At 40.1% G+C, this 24,539-nt stretch overlaps 1 protein-coding gene across 1 annotated transcript in view; it reads right to left on the bottom strand.

Annotated features, from left to right (window-relative positions):
- Positions 1-3,109: 3,109 nt before the first annotated feature.
- LOC124164956 overlaps positions 3,110-24,539 on the bottom strand; it is a 373,915-nt gene continuing 352,485 nt past the window's right edge. Inside the window, exons 8-10 of the mRNA XM_046542194.1 lie at positions 20,237-20,904; positions 19,222-19,495; positions 3,110-7,028 (exon numbers count right to left, since the gene is read on the bottom strand). Of these exons, the coding sequence (XP_046398150.1) occupies positions 5,698-7,028; positions 19,222-19,495; positions 20,237-20,904 (2,273 nt within the window). The 3' untranslated portion in view covers positions 3,110-5,697. The remainder of the gene's footprint in view (positions 7,029-19,221; positions 19,496-20,236; positions 20,905-24,539) is intronic.

Raw genomic sequence — 24,539 nt, 5'->3', positions numbered from 1 at the left:
TAATATTTAAGAGAAAGTGAGAGGACAAATTCCCCTGTGCCAGTGGTCTTGTAAGGGGATGTATATTGAGCAGTTGCCACAAGGGAAAAAGTTTGAGGAAGGGGACCGAAACCCCCAAACCCCTCCCCCATGGCTATGCGCCCACTGATAACCCTATTCAATTGTCCCAAGTACTTATACCTCTTGGTCTTTGATGAGGGATTTTTTCTTCAACCTACCCCTTAGTCAGGGCCTGCTCGACGCAAAATACTTACCTGAGAAAACTGCTGTTGGGTCGCCCTCCTACCAAGGGGTTTTGTGTGGAATACTCCCCTATTAAACGGGGGGGTCTGGGCATTTGGTCACCCCCCTAACTACGTCACCCCTGGCAGTCGCCTGGATTTCCTGGCCCTAAAGCTGGCCCTGCCCTCAGTCATGTATGCAATATATTTGCTGTGCCTCATGTCATGGCCAATCCAATTTTGGTCCTTCAAGTCGCCCTCTTTCTTCTTCTCTTTTATGCACTTCCTGTGCACCACCTTGCTTTCAACCCTTTCCATTCATTTAATCTTCAGCATCCACCATCTGCACCATGTCTTGAAGGTTAATTTTTTTGATTATATTCTCCAATAGTACTTGCTTCTCATCTCAAGAGTGTTAGTGACTACATAAGTACTCTCATGCACTGTTGTTAACTTGTCTCCATCGCAAAATACTTTCCTAACAGGTGGGACCATGCAGCAGAAATGCAACGGGACTATCATGATGGATAGGAATGGGTGTAAGAGGTGAAAGGCTGCTGAGGGGGCATCCATTAATTATGTGAGTCATTTAGGGGCCCTCATAGAAATAAACTCCTCCATGGTGGGTAGTTACCCTTGGTCAACCCACGCTCTACCCTCTGTGGAAGGTAAGGGTAGGACTACCATTCATCTACCCTTCCTGAGAACTCCTTCGCTTACCAGGGGCACAGTTAGGAATTTAGGCTTGGGGAGGTTTAGGTGCAACTAATACCCAGGGTGTGTGGGGGTATGGAAAATACCCAGCAGGATAAGGGTTGGTTAAGATAAATGGTTCAAAATGGTGAGTTTTACTGCTTTCTGAGGGATATTTTATTAATCCTTACATCATTCTATTAGCGATATCTATCGAATTAAGTAAAATGGATTAATGTTAAAAATTTCTCTGAGCTCTGGGTTTTATCCCCCAAACCTACCCCCCCCCTCGCTTTGCCACTGTCGCTTACCATCCGTCTACCCTACAACATCCCCCCATTGAGGGTAAGGGAAGGGTAGAACTATCCTTCATTCTACCCTTCCTTGGAACTTCTTTCCTCATCATCTGTCTATCCTTCGTCTATACTGCATTAAGGGTAAGACTATCCTTCGTTCTACCCTTCCTTGGAACTCCTTCCCTTATCATCTGTCTCCCCTTTTTTCCATACTCCATTAAGGGTAATGGAAGGGTAGGACTACCCTCCCTTACCCTTCCTCTACCCTTCCCCCACCCTCCAGGAAGGGTAGGGCCTCTGATGTTCTAAAATACGCTCCATCTACCCTTGCTGAGGGATACAGGAAAGTTAGTCCTATCCTTCCCTTACCGTCAATGGGGGGTAGGCCTACCCACCATGGAGGAGTTTAATTTTATCAGGGCGGTAATGGGGGTCAAGCCGAATCTCACCCATCTCACGTTGGGTAGAGGGGAGGAGTCCTAGCATGTATCACATTAATTTTTTTTCTGCAAGAAACAGTGCAAAATGTGATTATAGACTACGATCCTCGTAATCTTAAATACTAGTCATAATCTTAAATAAAAAGAAGTATACATTTTTTTTATAAATCCAATGCAATGAAGTATATATGTATTGACATATTTACACTGAAAATATGCATTTTGAACAATCTCATGTGAGATTAGAAGGAAGGGGGAGCCAAATCTCACGATATCTCGCTGATGGGACAGGGAGGGACAAAAGATTGGCAAAATCACCTCACGTCATTAATGGATGCCCCCAAGGCTGCTGGGGGATCTGCACCCCCTCCTGCAGAAGGGTGTACTGCTGGGGACACTGTAACAGGCAGGGACTCTAAGCAGGCTGAGGTTGGTGCAGAGACTCCTAAGGCCAGGCCCGTCGCGAGGGCGGGGCAATCAGGGCATTTTGCCCTGGGTGCAGCAAGTTGGGGGCGCACCGTGTTCGCCGACGAAAAAATTTTTTTAAATATCCTTGTATGTTTTACTTTCATAATCGATAAAATATCTTTATTACGAAAAAATGTTTTCAATTATATTTTCAACTCTCCCGATTGCAGATATATCAATGTTATGGGGTGGGGGGGGGGGGGTGCACGATCCCAGTTCGCCCCGGGCGCCAGATCAGCTAGCGACGGGCCTGCCTAAGGCTGAAGCAAAATCAAACTTCTTCAATAGATGACTATCATATTTTCATGAATTTCTGTCTTAGCGTTAAGTATTGTAAACTTGACGTCTATAGTATGTGTATTACCTTAGATAATGATACTCCATAGGTTGTCGAATGATTCCACTGCCTCTAATTTCTCTCAATTGAGGCAGATATTGACCAAAATTTTCTCTTTTCTTCATACAAGAGGGACTCAAACCTGAATACCTCAAATGCACAGATACTGCTTTAACCAATTAAACTACTAAGGCATACTTTTTTCCTTTGGATTTCAGATGAATAAAGAGAACAAGCCTGGAAAATTTGGGTGCACGGAATATTTTTTACAGCCAAGTTATGCAGCAGTCATGCTAAGGAGAGAACTCTACTCTATCTCGAAAGGGATAAGACACTTTCATGATAACTCGGAAAGCCAGGGACTTTGTTATTGTGACAACATGCATAAAATATTATGCCACATGCAATAATTTCATGGGACATTGTGACAGCATATGGATTCTCTCATAGTAATAATGCAACACGTTTTGAAAATTTTCTCTGCTGCTGGGGTAGTTAGGGTTCTCATAGAGAATTCAGACTGAAACCTTAAGGAGTTCCTTGAGAATTACAATCACGGGGCACTTTCATCCACGGAAAAGTTCTATCATTCTGCCAAAGCTGTTGCAATTTTCTTACACATATGAGGAATAATATTACTTTTATTACAACATATTGAGGTAGCAAAATATCTTTATTGTTCATTACTTATAGATGAGGGTGTTGTAATCAGCAAATGAGACTCTAAAAGTTTCACTGTAAATGAGTTTTAGCAAACGTCATACAAGATCCCCACCAAAATGAATCTTACCTGTAAAATGTCTTTTTTGACCAAGCAAGCAGCTAATGACACCTTTCTGCTCTTCATCGATAATAAAGTCTTTCACATAATAAGAGGCAATTCACATTGAATTTATCTATTAACCAGTATTTAACATCTTTAGACATGTCATATAAACAACACATATAAATTCTTGGCACATTTGGAAAACAAGTATCTCAATTGTAGATTGCTCTTGCAAAAACCGTGTAACAGTTTCTATTCATAATATGTACATACTCTTTACACATGCAACTTGATGTAAATAGTTGCTAAATAAATTTACATGTTCATAGTTCCATATCAGAGCCTAAACAGAGATAAATAGGAGAAAGATACAAAGGCAGGGTAAGTGATGTTTAAATTTTGCTGGGTAATATTTTCTCATTATCGACAATTAACAATAGAGTAATTCTATTTTTGATAAAAAGTTGTAACAAAGGCATCTTTGTAAGTCACTGAATTGCTAAAATTCCTCGCTACTGAAAATAGATAGCTTATAGAAATAGCAATTCATTTCCACTCTTAAAACTTGCTTTTCTAGTGTCACACATTGTAGCATGTAGTAGGTCTATCAGTGGCTGATATCTGTTCCATCAAATACATACCTATTTTCACCTTTTTGTTGAATCAACCCCACTACACAAAGATGTAGTTTTGAGGGACATTAATATTACAATACACAGTAGTTTAAAAAGAATATTGGTACATTGTAGCAAGAGTTGCCCCAAGCCAGCATTGGGTTCCCATTCTGTCTTTGTAGTTTTTAGAGCTAATAATATCATAGTAAAGGCCTGGGTGCATCATGAAAATCACGTAATTATTAAAAATTAAACATACACGTCTTCTTCAGCTAAATTTCTTTTTTTTTTCTGAACATTAATTACTATTGTAAGGGAGTCTGTTTATGAATGTGAGCGTGACCTCATGAGCTCATACCTAAAATGCATTCCTTTTCTTGTAGTAGGTAGGTATAAGTTATGTCGAGAGTTTATAAAAATGCGTTGAATACAAGTTTATTGAAATAGATCAAGTGGTGAACAAGAAGTTAAGTTAAAATAACTCAACATAAAAATTTTATAGAAAAATGCTTGCAAAGTTCAAGGAAATTGGCTATTTCATTATTATTTTTGAGCTTTTTTTAATTTTGTATTACCATTTTTATCATTGAATTTCTATCACAAGTCACAATTGCAATTTCTCCGTATTAAAGGAGAACATTTGGTGCCACCGGACTAGGAAGAGCTTGCATATGCTGTTCTCATCATCCTGTTTTTGTATCCTCCATACTGTTTTCCGCTAATGTACAGGACAAGAAATTTTATACTTTCATAATTGTGTGGCATGCATGCACTTCATTTTTCATCACGAATATGCATTTTTACTAGTGCATCTTGGCAAAAATTTATCAACCACATCATTTTTTATCAGCATACACAAATTTTAAAAGGATCGACAAAACTCTTATGCCAGAAAGATTCATTTCGCATTCACATAGTAAGTATAAATCCTCATTCATTCATTCATGTTTTGATGCCCACCCTATCCCTGTCACACTAAAACATAATGAACAGTGCATAAAGCTTGCCTTGGTGTGATGAAATAATTCGCTCATTGAGGCATTTTTTCATTTGCATGCAAACTAACTTTTGCAATCTTTACTCCTCCGAGCTGTTCGTTAAGTCTAATTCCTTTCCACGAATGACCTTGCATGAAGCAGTCAATCCTCTGACCTCCATTTGTAAATGCTCCTTAGTTACACCAGGATTTGAAGCATGCTAAATTTCTGCTCATTACAGTTATTTTTGTTAAAGATGCAAAAAATATATAGATGAATTCTTTTAGAATCGAGCTTGATTTTTTTGTCCCAGTGTTCTTAGACCACTAAACCAATTACTTAGGGCTTCCATCAATTGTGTTATAAAATATGTGAAATTTTATGCAACATCATCTTCACCAACTGAACCTTGTTAAAGATTTACAAATTCTCTAACATTTTTCATGATTATTCATTGAATACATCTTGGGAAGAAGTATTTGTATTGCCTACGTTTGGAAGTTTTCAAAAACCTTTTCATGGTAATGCATTGAAGCAAAACTTTTCTGAAAATTATTTACACTTCGCATCAGCCTGATGCTTAATTTTTTTATGGGTTCCTAAATGCTTCACGCTGAAATTGTCCATTTTAGTTCAATTTGAGCGCAGCTCAGACTAATGACTTATAACAAATTATTATTATTACTATTATTTTCTTAACGGTAATGTGGTAACAATCATTTTTGTAAAAGCATCAGCCCACCATGCAGACAATCAGCATTGAAATTCCAGATTAAAGGCCCTTAATCTTCACTCCCATCCCTCTGTTCTGAAACCCAATTGAATTTTGTTCTCAATGGACCATTTAATGGTAACACAGTCTTCATGAAAGGAAAAGCCTTCTCCTCAAGGAGTCTCGACCTGGTGGGGGTAGTCCCCTCCCTCGTGTCCCCTCTGAGGACGCTCCCTCGCACCCCTCATCCCTTCATCATCCTCCTCTTCCTCCTCGTCTGTCACCCCTACGTCCACCCTCTTGAGTCTTGTACCTTCTTCTCCCTCCCAGCATGGTTCGTCTGCTCCCTCCGGAAGGATCACGCAGAGGAAAGGCCGACCCGTCAGTCCATCCCTTGGATGTATTGCCACTGGTGCAAAAGCCACCCCATCCTCGACGTACGACCTCAACTTGCGGTGCACGTCAGGGAACTGCTTCCTCAAAGACACGCCCCTCCTTTTCAGGTGCTTCTGGACGTTGCTGTACGCCACCTCCCGCTTGTGGGGCCCGCATGCCTCCAAGGGCAAAGCTTTGAGGACCAAGGTCTCTGGGTACTCCATCTCCCGAGTGATGGGGCTCCTCGGGCGCAGATCCTCCCCTCCGAGACCTCCACCGGTTGCCGAGAGTGGGGAGGTCGAGGGGTGGTATCTCCTCGGAGGTGGGGGAGGAGGTGGGTCGCTCGGCCTCGGGTGGTGGTACTGAGGCTCGGGGGCCAGACGGAAGGGTCCCAGCTTTGCGCTCATGCACCGCGAGACGACCTTGCGGGACCACTTGCCTGCCCCTGGTGTCTCAGCTGAGGAGACGCACACGCAAACCAGCAACACCAACTTTGAGTCCGGATCGTAAGTCCTGCACAACTGGACAAGGTCCCGATAGCACTTTTCTCCACACCCACTCGTGGGGAGTGGTAGATCTGCCCATCCAGTGTACACTGGCTCGCCTAGCTCGTTGAGGGCAGTTGCGGTCGCTGTACCGGGCTCACCTGCCACAGGGCTCCTGACTCCTGCGAGGGCAGCACTCACAGCCGCCGCCGCAAAGGCCTCTGCCCTCTCCGGTCCCGGGAAGAACACTTTCACACAGCCGCGACCCCGTGCAAGGAAACCTTGCCGCGCCACCCGGGACAAGACTGGCAGAGCGGGAGATGCAGGAGCCGTCGCAGCAGCGGCAACCCTCCGACATGATGCTGCTGCCCGGCTCCTCTTGCGGGCGCAATGTCGTCTCCGCCGGGCATCCGCCTCGGAGTCATCCGAGAGTTGTCTTATCTCGAACGACACCCTTCGACGAGGAGCGTCTTCATCCTTGGAGGGTCGGAGCATTGGTTCATCTCCCCCTGAGTTGTACTGCTGCGGGCGCTGCGGTTCACCGTCTGTGGTGATCGGGGAAGCCTGTTGTCGGTCCTCTGAAGGGATGATGGGTGGTGCAGGGAAGCCCGCCGCCACCTCCTCGTCTTCCTCACTCGGAGAAGCTGAGAGAAGTGGGAAAAGGGGGTCAAGGAGGGGAGGTGTGCATGGTTGTGGGACGTCAAGGATAGGATGCATTGGAAGGGTGTGGTTAGGGTTGAAAATCGGTCCAGGGTGAAAGGATAAATTGTCATTCCAGAGCAAGGAATGGGCAGAAAAGTATTGTGAGAGGTGTTGTGGTATGATTTTTGGGGGCAATGGATGAGAGAAATGGATGGATTGCAGAGAACAGGTAATAATGGCGAAAGGGAGGTGAGATGAATAGGGATTTTTTAGGGATCAAGTAATTGATAAGGTCGGGTGGTGAGGAAAGGGGAGAGGAATAGACAGGATAATTGCTTAGAAAAGTGGTCTTGGCATGACTGATTGGATTAAGTGTTGCCGCGAGATTTAGTGGTTGCATGCAGAGCTAATGGGAGTTGGACGGAAGATGGTTGAAAGGTGATCATTTCAACTGGATCTGCTTTCTTTGACTCAAAAATGTGCAAGCAAGGGAATAAAAAAAATCGGAGCTCCTCCGGTGAAGGCACTGTCTCGTAACATCACACTATCATGAACAAGTCCTTAGTTTGCACCAGCTGAAGGTCTCATTCTAGGTCCTTCCCTCGTTTTATCCATAGTCAAAAGCATTGAAATATGGCATTCATACTATGTAGAAGGTAATGTAACCTCCTTCATGCTCCATCCAATCACAAAGTAGTTTTCATAAACATAATCAACTTATTATTTCCAGCGATTGCAGCTTTAAACTGCGCCGCATGGCAGCTCTAGGAGAGTTCATTCTGCATGCCCATTACTCTGTGTCATAATGTTAAGAAGAGTAGCAGGTGAGTACATTCAAAGAGATCACATCAGCCAATGGCAGTTGCAAGTACAACAGCACTACACTGAGGTGAAACTGAAGTAATCATACAGAGAAAGTGAGATGAAGGAAGAGAAAAGCACAAGAAATAGCAAGAAATACAGGGGGAGAGACAAGAAGAGATCGTAAGTAGCTAAAAAATTTTTGGGGGAGTTTATGGAGAGATAGGGATATGAGAGAGAGAGAAGAAAGAAAGACCAAAAAAAAAGAAAAGGAAAGAAAGAGAGAGACAGTGAATTAGTGGGAACTGAGAGTGGGGATTAGGACGCTCAAAAAAAAAAAACAAGGATGACACAATTTTACGGTATTACACAAGTGATTGTATACACCTGCATGCGTGTTAACACGGAATACAACAAAAATAAAGTAGTATATTAGCTGGTGCTGGAAGAGTTAGCGGAAATACTGAAGGAGTGAAAGCTGGAGATGTTTGTGTGAGGCAGAGTGAGATATTGCATATGATCTGATGATTTTAGGTAAGATTGAGTCGATAGGTACAACATCAGATGAGAGCATGACTGTGAAAAGTGATATCAATGAAGAAAGGATGGACTTGCCCTGATTCAATTCTTATTTAAAGAAATGATAATGTTTTCTTTTAACTGTATAACTGTAGGAGTTGTTTCTGGAAATAATTTATCTATTACACATAATGTAGAGAATCTTACTAGCACAAAGTTTTTCAATGAAGCCAGCCTGAGCTTAAATGTACGGTTTATTTTGGATGTTATTTCTTAAGATTTATTCTGCTACTGGAGGAATGATTCCCACAGTGAATCAAAGATTTAGGAATGAAATAAATATAATTTATGTTGAATATTCTTCATAACAGACAGGCTCTTACAGCAGAAAAGGCAAGAAAGCACTTAAGAAGTACATCAGATGTGGTCCTACATTTACTCCATATGGAAAATCAAACCCTATGAAACATAATTTATGCACTACTGAAAGCCTGATAAATTATTATGATGCCTTTTTTTGGAGATCAACTATATTATAATTACATATGCAGAAAAAATTTAAAAGTTATGTTTGACCGTGATACCTATATTTTACTGAGTATTAGAAGGAAAAACTACCTAAAAAATTATCTAAACTAATGAAAACATCATAGGTACTTTTCCATATGTATGTTAAAAAATCAAATCATGTAGAAAGCTTTCAAATAACTGCATGCAAATTTGGACAGAAAATGGTTTTTATCATGTTTCTCCTGTTACTAATGGTTTTTGAACTTTTAATTGTAGATGTGACTATGCATTATAGCATATTTATTTTTACCATAATGATAGAATATTGAAGAATTATTCTTAGGAGAATTGTTGCAAGTTTTTGGGATAACTTTACATGATCCACCAAAAATCTACGCTCAGAAAATTATCCATGTTCACAAATAATAATATTAACTCATCACCAGTAACTGTGCACATGTTTGATAGTTTTGTGGACAGGTAAAACTACTACACTTTATAGCACAGAATCCTTCAGAGGCAAATTTAAAACTCATTATGTCGTTGTCTCCATGAAATTATAACTGCCTAAGCTGTGTGAATGAGAACTTAACTCTAAAGGGGGTCACAATCAAGTGGAAATGAGATAATGACCTAAATAAGGATGGATCGAGCTGGGATCTTTTGTGAATAACAACTTACATGGTGGGTTGTGCAAGATATTGATTACATTAACTTTCAACATACAGTAGAACCTCGGATAATGACCACAATCCATTCCAGTAAGCTGGTTGTTATCCGAAACAATTTTCCCCATAAGAAATATAGGAAATAGGAATAATTAGTTCCTACCTGTTATTGACTCGCTATTATATGAAAGTTACAGGCTCTATAGGTATTGTATTACTTGTAGACTAACTATTGTAGACATTGTATTACTTTGTATCCATTTGAGATCGCACAGCACCGAACACCAAAATGGCCGCTACGCATCTGTTCGCTAACCGAAATTTTGTTTGCTATCCGAGGCAAATTTTTAGTGAAATTTTTGGTCGTTATCCAAATTGTTCGTTATCAGATGGGTTCACCAACCGAGGTTTCACTGTATTTCATACATAAATATATATATATATAAATAAAGGGAGTGCCTATATGAATGCAGCAAAAAAAGGTTTAAATGCCTAGACAGTTATCGAAATAAATTTAACATATTTCCATATCCAAGCAACTATGCATTTTATTTCCAAAAAGTCATGATTAATCCTGACGCTTTAGTAGTATATTTTAAGTGTCAAAACTGGAGAGGAATGCTACAAGAAAAAGTTCATTTGAGTTTCATGAAAAGAGGCTTTGATGAATTGAAAGTAGGTACTGAGTGACTGATACTGCTCAAGATGAATGCAGGGATGAATGAGATGACAATCTGATGATCATTTGCCTAGATTTGCTGAGAATTGCGAGAGATGATAATTAAAGCAATGAATAATAAGTGAAGGATAATGATAAATGTACCTGTATGGAAATCACTGAAATTTTGTGTTCATAAATTATATTAATACTACTCATGGTCTAGTTTTCCATATTTTGAAATTCTTCAGGACAGTTAACAGATTGGTAAATATCAACAAAAAAATCAAATTTCTATTAATGCAGTCCACAAATAAAATAGGGCTCATGCATTTTTCAATTTAATATAAATAAACATAGAGGGAACACATATTATCTAATGAGCCAATGTGTTTAACAGCAAAAGCTTGGAAATTTGAAAAATGTTACATTTTCACTAAAATATAAAACCTATTTATATGAATTGGGTTTCCATTTAATACACATTCAAAATAATGCAGTATTATGTTTATCTTCAATGTCCATAACAATTATTAATACTACACAAACAAAATCAGTTTTTTTCAGGCAATAAATTATCTATTGCACATAATTCAGAGAATCTTACACACATGTACTAGGTTTTTCAATGTAGCCAGCCTGAATTAAAACGTATGGTTTATTTTGCATTCTTTAGATTTTTCTGATACTGCAGGTACAATTCCCACAGTGAATCTAGGATTTAGGAATTAAATATAATTTTCACAAATGCCAAACAATGAACAGCTACTCTAGCTGGACTAAAAAATGAAGTGATGCAGTTCTAAATGTTTAAAATCAAAATATCCTGAAAGGAGTAGGTAAAAAATTTAGATAAGAGTGCCTGCAACTTGAACGATCATTTCACCAACAACTAATTACATAAGCTTGAACATAATGTTATGAACTTATAGATGTATATAATTCATAACGTATAATGCCAATCCGTTTATCCTGCCTTTTCAATACATTCTAACTACACTTATTTATGCCCTGAATGGAAATCAGCAAAAAGAAGGAATATTTTTCCTAACAATATAGCAAGAAAATAATGCGAGGAATATCCACATATGGAGAAGGCAGAATTAATAATGCATGAGCTACCTGTTTGTATGTCTTATACTAAATATTCCTCAACAGACAGGCTCCTCCAGCGGAAAAGGCAAGAAAGCACCAAAGAAATGTGTCAGATGTGCTCTAACATTTACGCTATATGGAAAATGAAAACATCTGACACGGCCTAACATTTGACTAGAAATATTTCTTTTTTTCTATTTCTAGTGACTACCCAGTGAGAAATGGGTGGCGGAATCCACGTGGAACCCACGTGGAATCCACGTTGACTCGTGGATATATGGTGGTGGTGGATATTGAGTGGTTGGACCCACGTGGAAATCACGTTGATTTCAAGTGGATTTGTGGTGATTAGCATAAAATGTTAAACAGAATTTCTAATTTGTGGAACTTAACTCTCTGGTGACATTGCGTCATTTATCATCCTGAAACCACGCTAGTTATGTGAAAATGTATCGCACATTCTATTTTTATATAATTCGTGGAAAGCCAGCCATGAGAGCACATGAAAAATCGTAGACACATATATAGAAGGTTTTGATATAGAGTGGTTGAGGTTTTAATGGTTTTAGGACAGCACCTACTGCTGTTTTAATTTTTCCACCAAATTTCCACGTGGGTCCCACGTTGATTCCGCGACCAAAAACACGTGGTATCCACGTGGGTTCCACGTGGATTCCACCACCCATTTCTCACTGGGTACCTTCTAGTTTTCCCATTGACACATATATGTATTTGGAGCTCATTTGGAGAAATTCATAGTTTTTTGACTAAATATGAAAATGATAAAATGCAAATAATGCAGTTAAATCAGTTTACATTATGGTGTACACGTCATATGAATTTTTATTGATGATGATCTTGAATCATATTTTCAGCAATGGAAAGATAATATGTAGATGTGGACATTAATGTGCCTTTAGCAAATGAGAATGTGTAAATTTTAGTTCTTTGTAATACCATTATGCCAGGAGATCAGGCATTGATTTTATGTGAGTGTAGGTTGCATTGAGGGTGAGCTATTTTCTTTTTAAATTCAAATGTCTCCTAGCAAACATTTTCTTTCTCTTACTTTGTGCCGTAAATGTGCAATTCCTGGCCTCTGGTGACAGTATCAAGTTATGAGGCAATGAAAGAAAACTAAAACCAAAACAAATGTGGTTCATACCAATAAAAAATATAGTGTCACTATGTAAAAGCAAAATAATTTGTGAGCAATAAAATATAATGATGAAAATAATAGAGTCAGGCATAAATTACGTAGTATTCTTAAGTTAACCAATTCTGAGTCATGTTGCATAATTCAGTTCTTTTATGCCTATATTTCACTTTCAAGGAATTCTCATAACTTTTTGCCATTTTTTGGTGTGAGGAAAGTGAAATAAAATGAAGTCATCTGGTTAACTGATATTGATTTCTGGTTATGAATATCGTGCTGAATTTCCTAACAATTTGCGTTTGGATTCTTTGGTGCTGATGATACTCAACACTTCCCATAGTTAAGTGTAATGTATAGTACTTCAACTTTAGAATACAAATGTAACCTCCTCCCTTGCTCTACAGCCGTGCTACACTGCACACGAATAAAGCCACTACATAGCATCAAATTTCCCGTCAAGTTGTTTGTTGCATGCCTCAAATATAAGCTCAAAATTAATCCCTAAATGTCACTGAGTAAGTACTTAATGGTTGATCGAACCCTGGTGAGGTTAATAGCATAAATATCACATTCTAGCAAAAGCAAGATTAGTTACTTAGGTATTTTTGTAAATTCAGCGGGCCTTTTTTGAAGGACAAGGTTAAAAAATGTTGATTGCAGATACAAATGTGCATGACAGATTACAGCATAAGGAAGTGTGAAGTTTTACACCGAAAAAGGAAGGTACTGAGTGTCACCAAAATTGGCATTGATTGTAGCAAAACTTTGGGGGGGGCAGGCTTCTGTGGGGTCTAAGGGAATTGGAATACCTCCTAATGGGAAGGGGATCCAGGCCCCTTCTCTCCCCCAGAAAAAAATACTAATCACAGAAATTGTGAGTTTAAAGCATTATTTGTGCTATTTTATACCTAATTTTACACGGAGAAAAAAATACTAATTCAGAATGAATAGCCTCATTAAATTCTCTGGGAGACACGTACCCTATTTCACTGACAGTATCAACGCCAGATGGTCACCATCTTCAAAACTTGGCAGTGTGATAGTAAATGAAATTTTAAGGGATGCATGTTTTTGTTCAAATATCATTAGGGCTTAATTTTCAAGATATATTCGACAGAAAATACCGTAGAAGCGCGTGTAAGAGGCGCACCTTTTTTCCCAGATATTGCAACCGAAAATGGGGGTGCGCCTCTTACACAAACTTCTTATCTTCCCCCCCTCCCCTTCACCGGTTGCAAGTTCAAGGGGAACTGAGTGGCCTTGGTTTTCAGCGTGAGTCAGTCATCTGAAACCCTGGGTCAAAATCAAGTGGCAGGCAGGGGAGCTTCTCCCTTAGTGACGTATTTTTAAAATGCCCCTGTTTGAATTTCTTGCAAGCATCGCGCCGTCACGTCGGTACCCCAGAGGTGAACATTGAAAAGATCGCGCGGGGTGATTCGCTCTGGAGCGTGCGCTAAATTTATTGCCACGAGTGGGCATCCCGCGGCATTTATACTGTATATAGTAATATTGGTGTCAAAACCTGCGGTTGAAAAAATTCGAACGAGTGTGCTCATTGTTGGACTTAATGGTGGATAGAAGAAATCGGAAATGCTTATAAGTGAAGAGCGCTGAAGGAGAGGTCGAGGGTCATTTGACCTCCAGAAACTCGGGGAATTGAACCTGGTAGATCAGTAGTAGTCAGTTGGTGGAATGGGGTAGGGATGAAACACGTTTCCATTGTTCCCCTGTAACTTGATATTTTCCTGTGGAGTCTCGGAAAGAAAAAAAACGGCAGAGGCATTAGCTGATGGAGAGCCGAGTGTAGTTCCGTTAGGCCCCTTGCACACACACCGATTTTGGACGGCCGGTAAAATATTGGCCGATATTTTACCGGCGAAGCGATGCTTGCACACACGCTGGATTTTTACCGGTCAAACGATACGTTGCTAAGTTTTTGAGCCGGCGTCGGCGATCCACAGTGACAATAGCCGGCAGCTAACCGGCATTTTGCCGGTGCCGGCGTGTGGTCGGTACGTGTGCAAGCTCCAATGCTCTCCCATTGTTCACTATTGGAATGTGGACGGCCGATACTTTACCGGCCGTCCAAAATCGGTGAGTGTGCAAGGGGCCTTAAATCTACGACGTGGTTATTATCCTACGGTGCTGAGATTGCCCCGATTGTTGTTCAATCTCTTGGGAAAGCTCATGCCATTTGCCTGTCCTGTTTTGCCTTAAAAGTTTCCACGGCTGCAATTCTATTGCAATACTCCTGCGAGAGCTTTTAAACAAAATTGTTCGTGAGTAGGACAAGCAACGTAGAGCGATGGCGTATGCAAAGAGAGGATCGGAACTCTTTCTACTCCCTCTTATGCCGCCGCAGTTATCAAAATTTCCTCTTTCAAATAGTACTGAAAGAGGACATTTCGATAACTGTCGAAATTCCAGATATACGTCTGCAACACCGCACGATAGGATTAAAAAAATGTCGCAAAATTTTTTTTCTTTATAGCTTCGATCCTCAAAATAGGGGTGCGCCTCTTACACGTGTGCGCCTCTTACACAAGCTTATACGGTACTTTTAAAGCGCCTAGATTTATGCAACCTGTGATGCAAGAATACCACAGTATGATGACAATACATATATTCTCTTCTGCTCTTGAGCCAGGTCTCGGCCTTGAGGCTAGCCTAAATATGTTCCAGGATTTTGTGGTGGGGTATCCTTGAAAGGATTAACCCAGGATTTGAACTGGCAACTGTTTGGTCAACAGCCAATGCTGTCTACCCTCTGGACTACCATGCTCCCCTTTGAATGGGACTATTTTGCCATTGAATTTCAGTACTTTTGTATCATGGGTTGCATATATATATGTATTGGAGTTTTACTAGCCCTTTCTATGAGTAATATCTTGAAAACTTAGGCGCGATGGATACTTGGGCAAAAATATTATTCTTTAAGAATGTAATTTCCTATCACAGTGACAAATTTGAATGCGATCTGTAGGTAACAATTGGATACCTTTCCTAGAGAGACCTAATGGGAAAAGGGATATGGGAACAGGGGCAAGATCTCAGGTCAGAGAGTTCATTTGTACCGCTCATGTTTTCAGAGTGTTTTAAATACAGACGATAAGAGTGTCACTGAAAATCTCTTGGTAAGGGACCCACATCCACCATTTTCCACATTGAAAGATTACATTTGCTTGCACTTAAAGTTAGCATATAAATTGGAATTATTGAATCCTTGATCCTCAACAAAATCAAACAGCAGATTCAGTGGCGAAGCGTGAATAAAGAACTTGGGGAAGCATTAGCCAGTAAATTACGCAACCTTTATGTATTTTTACCATATATGTATGTATCATATGAAACTGTAAATAAACTATTTTTCCCAATCATTTATTTTAGGTAGTTTCTCGCAATTAACAGAAAGGTAATGAAGGCTAGCAAATTCACTCAATATATTAAATCTTTATTTGAGTCAACCAGTTTCACTTTACTGCAACATACCTATGTAATTGAGACTAAAATGAATTAAATCACAAAATTAATTATGTAGTTTCTATTAATATCAAATTCATAGTTATCTAAATTTATACACAAGAAGATTGCTCACTCTGATGTGCAATAGGGCAGTGGTTAGAAAAAATTTAAATTAGAAATAAAAGGGAGGGTTCAATTGAACGATGTACATATAATGATATATATCACAAAATAATGAATTTTGGGGAAAGTACGAAACCCTTACCTTAATGCTTGCTATGGTCTTGATCTATTGAAAGTACTTGCAATCGGAGACTCTATTACTTTTCAAAGAGGCAGATATGTCTACGCATGTATAGCGAGCCTTAAAAACAGCGCAACCATTGAAGACAAAAACATAGGAGTCATCCTACACAAGGATTAGATATGATATTCGTTCATCAGGGAAGAGAAAATGCATGCAACTAGAAACTTATTCCTGAGTAAAATATTTCATTTCATTCAAAAATAAGAGAGCACTACCCATTTCACATTGTAAATCAAATGCTTCCATTAATCCTAATTGACGCTTCGCCATTGAGGATAGTTAAAACAAGTTTCAACAAGCTCTGTCATTTTGACTCTTGACCTAAATCAATATTACTTACACTGAGTACATAAAAAAATATATCTACAGATGCCTTTTGAGGAAAATTTATTTTTCAAAAAAGAATTCCATCCTAATATTTATTTCTTATGCTTATTGAATTCAAATTGGCATCTCCCGGAAGGGTGAGAATTATGAGTGAGAGAGGGCAATGATCTGCAGACTTGTAAATTTTAATGATTGCAAGAATATATCCTTTAAATAAATTGAAATAATAAAAAAAAGATTGAAAATTTAGGCTACAATCTTGTTAAAAGTCATGAAAAGGAAATATAAAAAAACTGATTGGAGGTATGCATTTATACTTCAATGGAGAGCTGGCTTGTCATTTAAATGCAATGAATACTAATTATTTACGTTAACTAAGGAGGGATCTGGAAATTGAAAAATGGCTTCTTCAAAAAAAAAAAAAAAAAAAAAAAAAACTTACAAATGTTACAAAAATCAAAATAGCAGTTAAAATTTAATTTTAATCTAAATTAAGCTTTACTGTCTACCATTCACAATTTTTCATTCCACAAGGAAATTAATTCAAACAATCGAAGCAATAAAAATCATTACATGACACAACCAAAAATAAAGTAAGAAAGCCATAGCCGAGTCCATTAGATTTATCTCAAAAATATTTTTTTCAAATCTACTTAAAAAACAACCAAATTGTTTACTTTGATACTTTTGCAGGCATTCATCAATTTAATAATCGAAGTAGCCTACTGTTTCTACGGTTGGAAAGCAAGATTCTAATAATTAACAGGTCTGACCACACCAGTAAGAAATATGAGATTGGGATGAGAGAGCAAAATTTATCTTTGATGACATGACATGAAGGTCAAAAACACGCTTTGAAAATAATCCTAAATAAAGAGAACTCACAAATAGCTATTTGGAGTTTGTCTTTTCCCAAGCTGCACTACAAAACGCATAGCAAAACAGGTAAAAGGGGTCAAATTAATCATCAGTCATAATGAAAGCATATTAATTTGGCTATGACTTGATGCATTTATAAAATACTGTAGCCATACAAGAAAAATGCTAGACCTTATCTACCAATGCAATTTATAAACTTGAAAGCAATTTTAGCTTAAAGTGAAACAAATGTATTTACCTTGAAATTAAAGTACATATTTGCCAATTTTTTCCGAAGTTTAATGACTGAGCAGGTTTTTATGGGGACTTTTGATAAAATATTTGGTATTGTAGATACTTATACGCCAAATCTAATAATACACAACTCAAATTCTAATATATTTCCACCGGATCTTATCTTCCTTAAAAGAAAAGGTTAACATGCCTGCATGTATATGTGTAGCCTCCTCAAGAACCCAGAAAACTTATTTTGACATGAAGTTATGATTTAAATAAAAAAGAAATTATGCATATGCATTGAGTAAACAGCAGTTGTCTAATGATACAGATTGCGACCCTTAAAAAATTGACATTAATTTCATCATTTTTAAAATCTTTTATGCTGCTAATTGAAGGAAGATTTTATGCTATCCAAGTGAAATACTGCAGTATATTTTTCTCAGGCTTCCAACTGGGTAAGGCTCTCCAAATCTGCTGACATTTCGATGGATAAATATTCCACCGAAAAGTTTGAAGATGTGGAGAGCCTAATCCAGCCAGAAAACTGAGAAAAAATCACAAATTCTTCTAGAATTCAATGGACTTTCTTATATTTCCTTGAGTTTAGTTTTACAAGAGTTAATTAGTCAGAGTTGTGCAATATGCAATCTAAAGAATGGCAAATAAGTTGAATTGTACTTCCCCGTTAAAAAATACATATATTGATAGTGCCGTGAGAAAATATAAACAACAAATGGTAATTTCCAAACTTTAATATACAACAACCAACCATAGTTTCAACACAATATGTCATTTTCAAAGGCAAAAAAATGACATGGTGTCGAAACTATGATTGAGTTATATATTAAAAATGTGGAAATTACCATTTGTTGTTAATATTTTATCATGGATATATCACATTTCTACCACCTGAAATGATTTCATATGTATTTAACCCTTCCTAGTGCAGAGCTGCTTCTGAGAGACATTAAATTTCAAGACTTCTCATTTTATGAATAGGGTCTAACCATTTGAGATTTTCGATATTTAGGTATTACAATGTGGAGAGCCTATTGCATTATTTGGATTTAGATATCTACATTGCGATTTCTGGTCTGAATGAAACACCCAAGAAAGGCACCCTCTTTTTAACCCTTTCTGACCCAGAGCACCTTCCGGGAGAAATGAGATTTCTCATCTTAAAAATGCGAAAACTTACTACTCAATCAAAATTATTGTGGCAGCTTCATATTTCACCATTTAACTTTACAGTATAAAAGAACACGTAATTCAAATCTTTCCTGAATAGAGCTGAAAATGTATACATTCCTAATGTTACTCATAAGCATCATTGGGTTAAAATGGGTTAAGTTGGTTCCCTTCATGACTTTTGCTCCCACATCCCAAGTTCATGTTCCACACCTGTGCGTCCAGACCTCAACAAGGGGGGATATTACTCCAACTTCTACTTTGATCATCACGAGCATACACATCTCAACTCTGCAGTTAGTATGGGTAAAACCTGTCGCGAGTGGAGAGCTTAGGCACCCTCTCTCTCTCTCTGTCTCTCATCCGAATCGAACCTGCCTGGCGGAAACTTACGCGCTCTTCCTACCTGCCTGCTCCTCATCCTCATCCTCTCCTTCTGCTCCCTTCACGGATGACGCATCCAAATCCTTTGGCTCTCTCTCCAGCGCCTCCTCCTTCTGCGGCTCCACGATGCTCGGTGCCTTGATGCCCTCCCCTTGCGAGGCAGCGATCTCGCTCCAGGTGAGATGCTGCTGCGATGTGGGTGACGTGGGCGAAATGGCACGAGACTGGTTCCTCGCCCTTCGTTGGTGCGAGGGGTTCCTGCGGCGTGCTTCTCCGGTGATAGTCCGTATGACTGGCTGCGGGTGGAATGGAATTGAGAGAAATACAGTGGTCTATCAGTAATTGGCTTCATGGAACAGTGAAGGCTTATATGTGAGGGTATCCAACGAAGGCCCCTCCATACCCTCCAACCATGCAATATGTGCACCTGTTGAACTGTGCCGCATTACTTGCTACATTACACTTGACCTCAAGGTTGAAGGCAAGGGGTTCAAACCTCCCCAACATTACGGGAGATGCCGTCTGAAGTGTATGCGCTGACACCACAGCAGTCAACACAACAATGAAACCGCAAGTCATGTCACAAAGTGGCTGCATTGTTTATTACTGACTTGAAAAAAACAATATGCCATGCATAGACATGTAGAAATTTTCTTCGGAGGATGGGGGGAGTGCTTTTGAAGTAAGCGAGTTGCCTAAACTGACACTTTGTAGTCAATTCCCACACATTGGAAGACCTAACTTATCATTCAGTCAGCTATACATTTATTTCGTCAAATGCTAAAAGTTAAATGCATCGTTTTTTATTGGCAGTTATTATGAACATTAACAATGTATAAAAAATGGAGTATCAGAGCTTGGACTTCCTTGGGATAGTAGTCTTCTCAACACATGTACCATGGGTTGTTGTCATAAGGGGAAAAATTTTGGTGAGACCAAAGCCTCCAAAGCCCTACCCACCCCATTTCCCCCTTCCCTCCCTCCCCCCGGTTACATCCCTGGCCATGCGTATCTGAGAGCTAGAGAGAGTGGCTCACCGGAGGCTTCTGTGGCAGTGGTGGGGGCGTCGCCGATGGAGGCTCCTGTGACCACATCTGGCGGTGCTCTGCTGCGTTGATCACTGGTATCTGTGGCGGCGGCGGGAGGGGAGGCGGAGGGGAAGTGGGTGGCGGAATGGGGGTTGGGGGTGGTGGTGATACAGGCGCCACTGGCGGCGGTGGAGGTGGAGGAGGCCGCGCGATGGGCTGTATTATCGTATGCGACGTCGTCTGCGACTTTGTCTGCGAAATCGTCTGCGACATCGGCTGTGACATTGCATACGACGTCGTGTGCGACATCGTATGCGACGTCGTGTGCGACATCGGCTGCGACATGATCTGCGACATGGTCTGCGATATCGTCTGCGACATATGCTGCGACATCGGTTGCGACACCATATGCTGCGGAGGCATCCTCATCTGCATGGACTGGGGGTGGTGCTTGAGTGGGGAGACGGGGGAAGCGGGAGAGGCCGGGGATCGGGATGAGGACGCGGGGGGGAGGCCTAGGAGGGAGTCGAGGACGTCCTCGAGCGTTGCGTCCGGGTTGGGAGGAGGCGCGGACCTGCACGTCTCCAGCTCCAGCCTGACGGCCGCCCTCCGCGCGGCGGCCTCCAGCAAGGCCCCAGATGGCATGCCTGAGCCGTCATCCGGCGTTCGGACTGGTCCTGAAGATGGAAAAAAGAGTACGCAACCCATATGAGAATTTAATGAACTGTGAGAATTAAATGAATTCGAGTGCTTGGGGCGTGGAACTTCATTGCGTCGGCGGGGTAAAGTCCTCGTCTGCCTAGCCGAAGATCGCGGGTTCAATTCAATGCTGGCATGCTGCTTGTAGCGTACAACATCACTTACAGACGTCATTTTGAAACAGTCCAGCCGCTAAGCTAACAGTCGGGAAAGCCAGAAATTTTGCGTGCGAACCCTTGAAACTTCATATCATGCATATATAACGTTTCGCCGTCGTACCATTGCTGTCGGCTGAGAAAAAAATTGTGGTGTATTACTTCCTGGGCAACCGTCGTAGATTTAAGTGCATCGGGTTACCTGGAGTGGAACCTGGAGCGGATTCAGCATCATATTTGGGGAGTTCATGACCAGAGGCGCCTACTCCATGGGGCGTTATGGGGCCCGAGCCCCCTCAAAAATTCGTTATAGGGGGGAGAAAAAATGTGTCAGACTTGTCGATTTTCCCCAGAGAGTCGAGTTTTCAGGGTAATAAAGTTCACCACATGACTCTTCTTAAATGCTTAAAAAAACTTTAAAACACACCATATAAAATTATCCGGGGAAAGACCCCTGGTATGGGCCTCCCCAATATTTTATATAAGTCGGCACCCCTATTCATGACCTATGTCCAGGGAGTATGGAACACCCCCCGGGACAGAGGGGCGTCTTCCTGTGCAAAATATTTTAGTGTCCGTTTTTTAAACGCATTTTGGAGCCTATTCCTAAAAAATATGAACTATTGAACAATTTTAGACATTTGAGACAAAAAAACGATTTAAATAATAAAAAATTAATACTTTTTGATAAAATTCTGAGGGGGGTCACGACCCTTGTGGCTAAATCTCCCCTTGCGTGGAACCTCGGCGTTTCGGCAGGCCTCGGTGGCGAAGGGGTAAAGTCCTCGCCTGCCAAACCGAAGGTCATGGTTTCGGGTCCCGCCTGGGTGGTTCACCCTTCACCAAGGAATGGTTGTTTGTCAAATTTCCCCGAAGAAAAGGCCTTGAATGCGCTGTTTTCGGGGCGCAAAAACTAAATAAAAAATATAATAAATATACATAAAAGGCCTCTTAATAAGAAGGATTTGATTCTTTCCGGCGAATGGTGGTTGTAAATACCACTCGTCCTTCCCACCGCACCGGGTTAAACATTCTATTCCTGCCAACGATTCGATGAAATACTTTTTCAACGAAACGTCGGCAGAAATGGAGTGCCTAACTTGGTGGGAAGCCCGAGAGACATCACAACCAGCATCTGAAAGTTTCTTAATTCAACTCAGCATAAGGCCTATGATGTTACTACCGGTCCATCAACTTCACTCTCTCTTCTCCGCCAACGCGTTTAAGAAATATCTTTATGATCGACAAAGTACCTACAAGAAAAACCAGTAAAATTTTATTCATTTACTCCAATTAAGTTTGAACGCATAATAGTATACAGGCAGCCACCACCAGTGCCTATAAATGCATGAAATACTTTTAAAATTCGTACTAGGAAAAAGAAAGACAAAAAGTCATCAAAAGAAAACAAAAAACAACTCTTAAAAATTAACAATGGGATTTTTTAAAAACCATTTATTGTTTTGCGAAGTATTAGATAGGCTAAACTTTCTGGCAGCATTATCTCAAAGTAAGGACATAAACACGCCAAATATTTCAGAAAAATGAAACCATATGCAGTGAGGTAATGGAAACGGCGATTTTCAATAAATTGGAAGTCAATAAAGAGAGAGGACATAAGAATTTGGCGATACAAATTCAATCCAAGATCAATCGATAAAACAGTAAACCATTTATACAATACGCAATATATCACGACTCTTGTTTTACTTAACGTCGATACTTAAGTTTCACCGATTCAATCTTATCTGAATGTGATAGAGCAACAAAATTTTCAAATACTGATGGGAAAATACATTTTATCAAGCCTTGAGAAGGGCCAAAACGTATAGGTTTGACATCGTAAAGCCTGAATCACACGATCATTTTTTTATTCCCTTTAGAGGGACAGCTCCAGCGATGGCGGATAAAATTTACCATAGATTTTCCGCGATGGCTCAAAGGATGGAAATCCCGTCTACTTTTTCCATCATTCGGCACGTCCCTTTTTCTGTCGCTGAAACCAAGGGGACTGCAGAGAGGAGGTCCAATTCCATTCCATAGAAGGCTGATTTCTGTTGCCAATTCGGTCGCATTTTAATCGGTTTTCAAAAATGTCCGCGGCGCGCTGATACTTTTTTCCAATATTTTGCATTGTAATGTTTTTCATTGCGAGGGATAGCATTAAAAAGGAATGAATTTCCTAAATCACATCATCATAACTAAAAATTTCGGTCGGCACCTGTAATTATACCTTATTTTCCCGTGAAACTCGGATCAATTTTTCCGTCAGCGACTTCTGGAAACCCATTTAATTGCGCGGTGGTTGACAACACTTTTAGAGGCCGACTTGACGATCCTCTTTTGTGATGTTCGTGGCTGAAACCATCGCTGGCACCAAGGGGACTACAAAGAGGAGGCCTAATTCCATCCCACAGAAGGCTGATTTCTATTGCCAATTGGGTCGCATTTTAATCGGGTTTCAAAAATGTCCGCGGCGCGGTGATGAGTGCAATGCGATCCACTTTTTTTTTCCAATATCTTACAGGATAATGTTTGTAATAGCGAGGAACAGCATTGAAAAGTTAAGAATTTCATAGACCAAATCATCATGTATATAAATTTCGGTTAAAAACACTAATTATACCTAATTTCCCGTGAAACTCGGATCAATTTGTCCGTCAGCGACGCGAGTGGTGACTTTTGTAAACCATTTAAGTGCGCGGAGGTTGACAACACATTTAGGATCCTCTTTTGTAATATTCGTGCCTAGGTCGTACAGCTGGTATATCGTTCTTCAGCCAATCAGAACGAACGGCCGCCAAGAGCGATTGTAATGCCACGCCTGGCTGTTAATTGAATCACAGTTATAAATATGGAAAAAGACGGAGTAAGCGCTGAAAAAAGGGACGGATGGAATGGCCGCGCGATTAAAGAAATGACGGGTCGAGAAATCATTTCTTTGGTGACTGAAAATATATCACTGGAGCTATCAATCAGAGGGACTGAAAAAACTGATCGCGTGATTCAGGCTTAAAATTACGCGATACAATTCGAAGACTCATATTTGACGAATTTAATCGCGAGAGAAAATGAAGAGAATTATGTTTGAGAAGAAAAAAAGAAGGGACCATCAAGCTATGGAAATATCATTCAGGACCAGAAACCAGTGCTTTTATTAAAATCCCTCAATCAATACAGTGAGAATTAGACATCTCGAAAAAAAAAATGATTGTGTAATACAGGCTTAAAATTTCGCGATACAATTTGATGACTCGTATTTGACGAAGTTATTTGCAAGAAAACTGAAGGGAAGTATGTTTGAGAAGAAAAAAGACTGGACCGTCAAGCTACGGAAATATCATTCAGGATCAGAAACCAGTGCTTTTATTAAAATCTCTAAATCAATACAGTGAGAAGGAGATGTCTCGAAAAAGCAAATATCTCGTCCTGCATTTTTCTCCATGCCATGAAAAATG

The sequence above is a fragment of the Ischnura elegans genome, chromosome 9, assembly GCF_921293095.1.
Source record: "Ischnura elegans chromosome 9, ioIscEleg1.1, whole genome shotgun sequence".
In the NCBI taxonomy this organism is placed as follows: Eukaryota; Metazoa; Arthropoda; class Insecta; order Odonata; family Coenagrionidae; genus Ischnura; species Ischnura elegans.
Note: the sequence above shows the minus strand (reverse complement) of the source record. Positions and strands in the feature narration are given on the sequence as shown.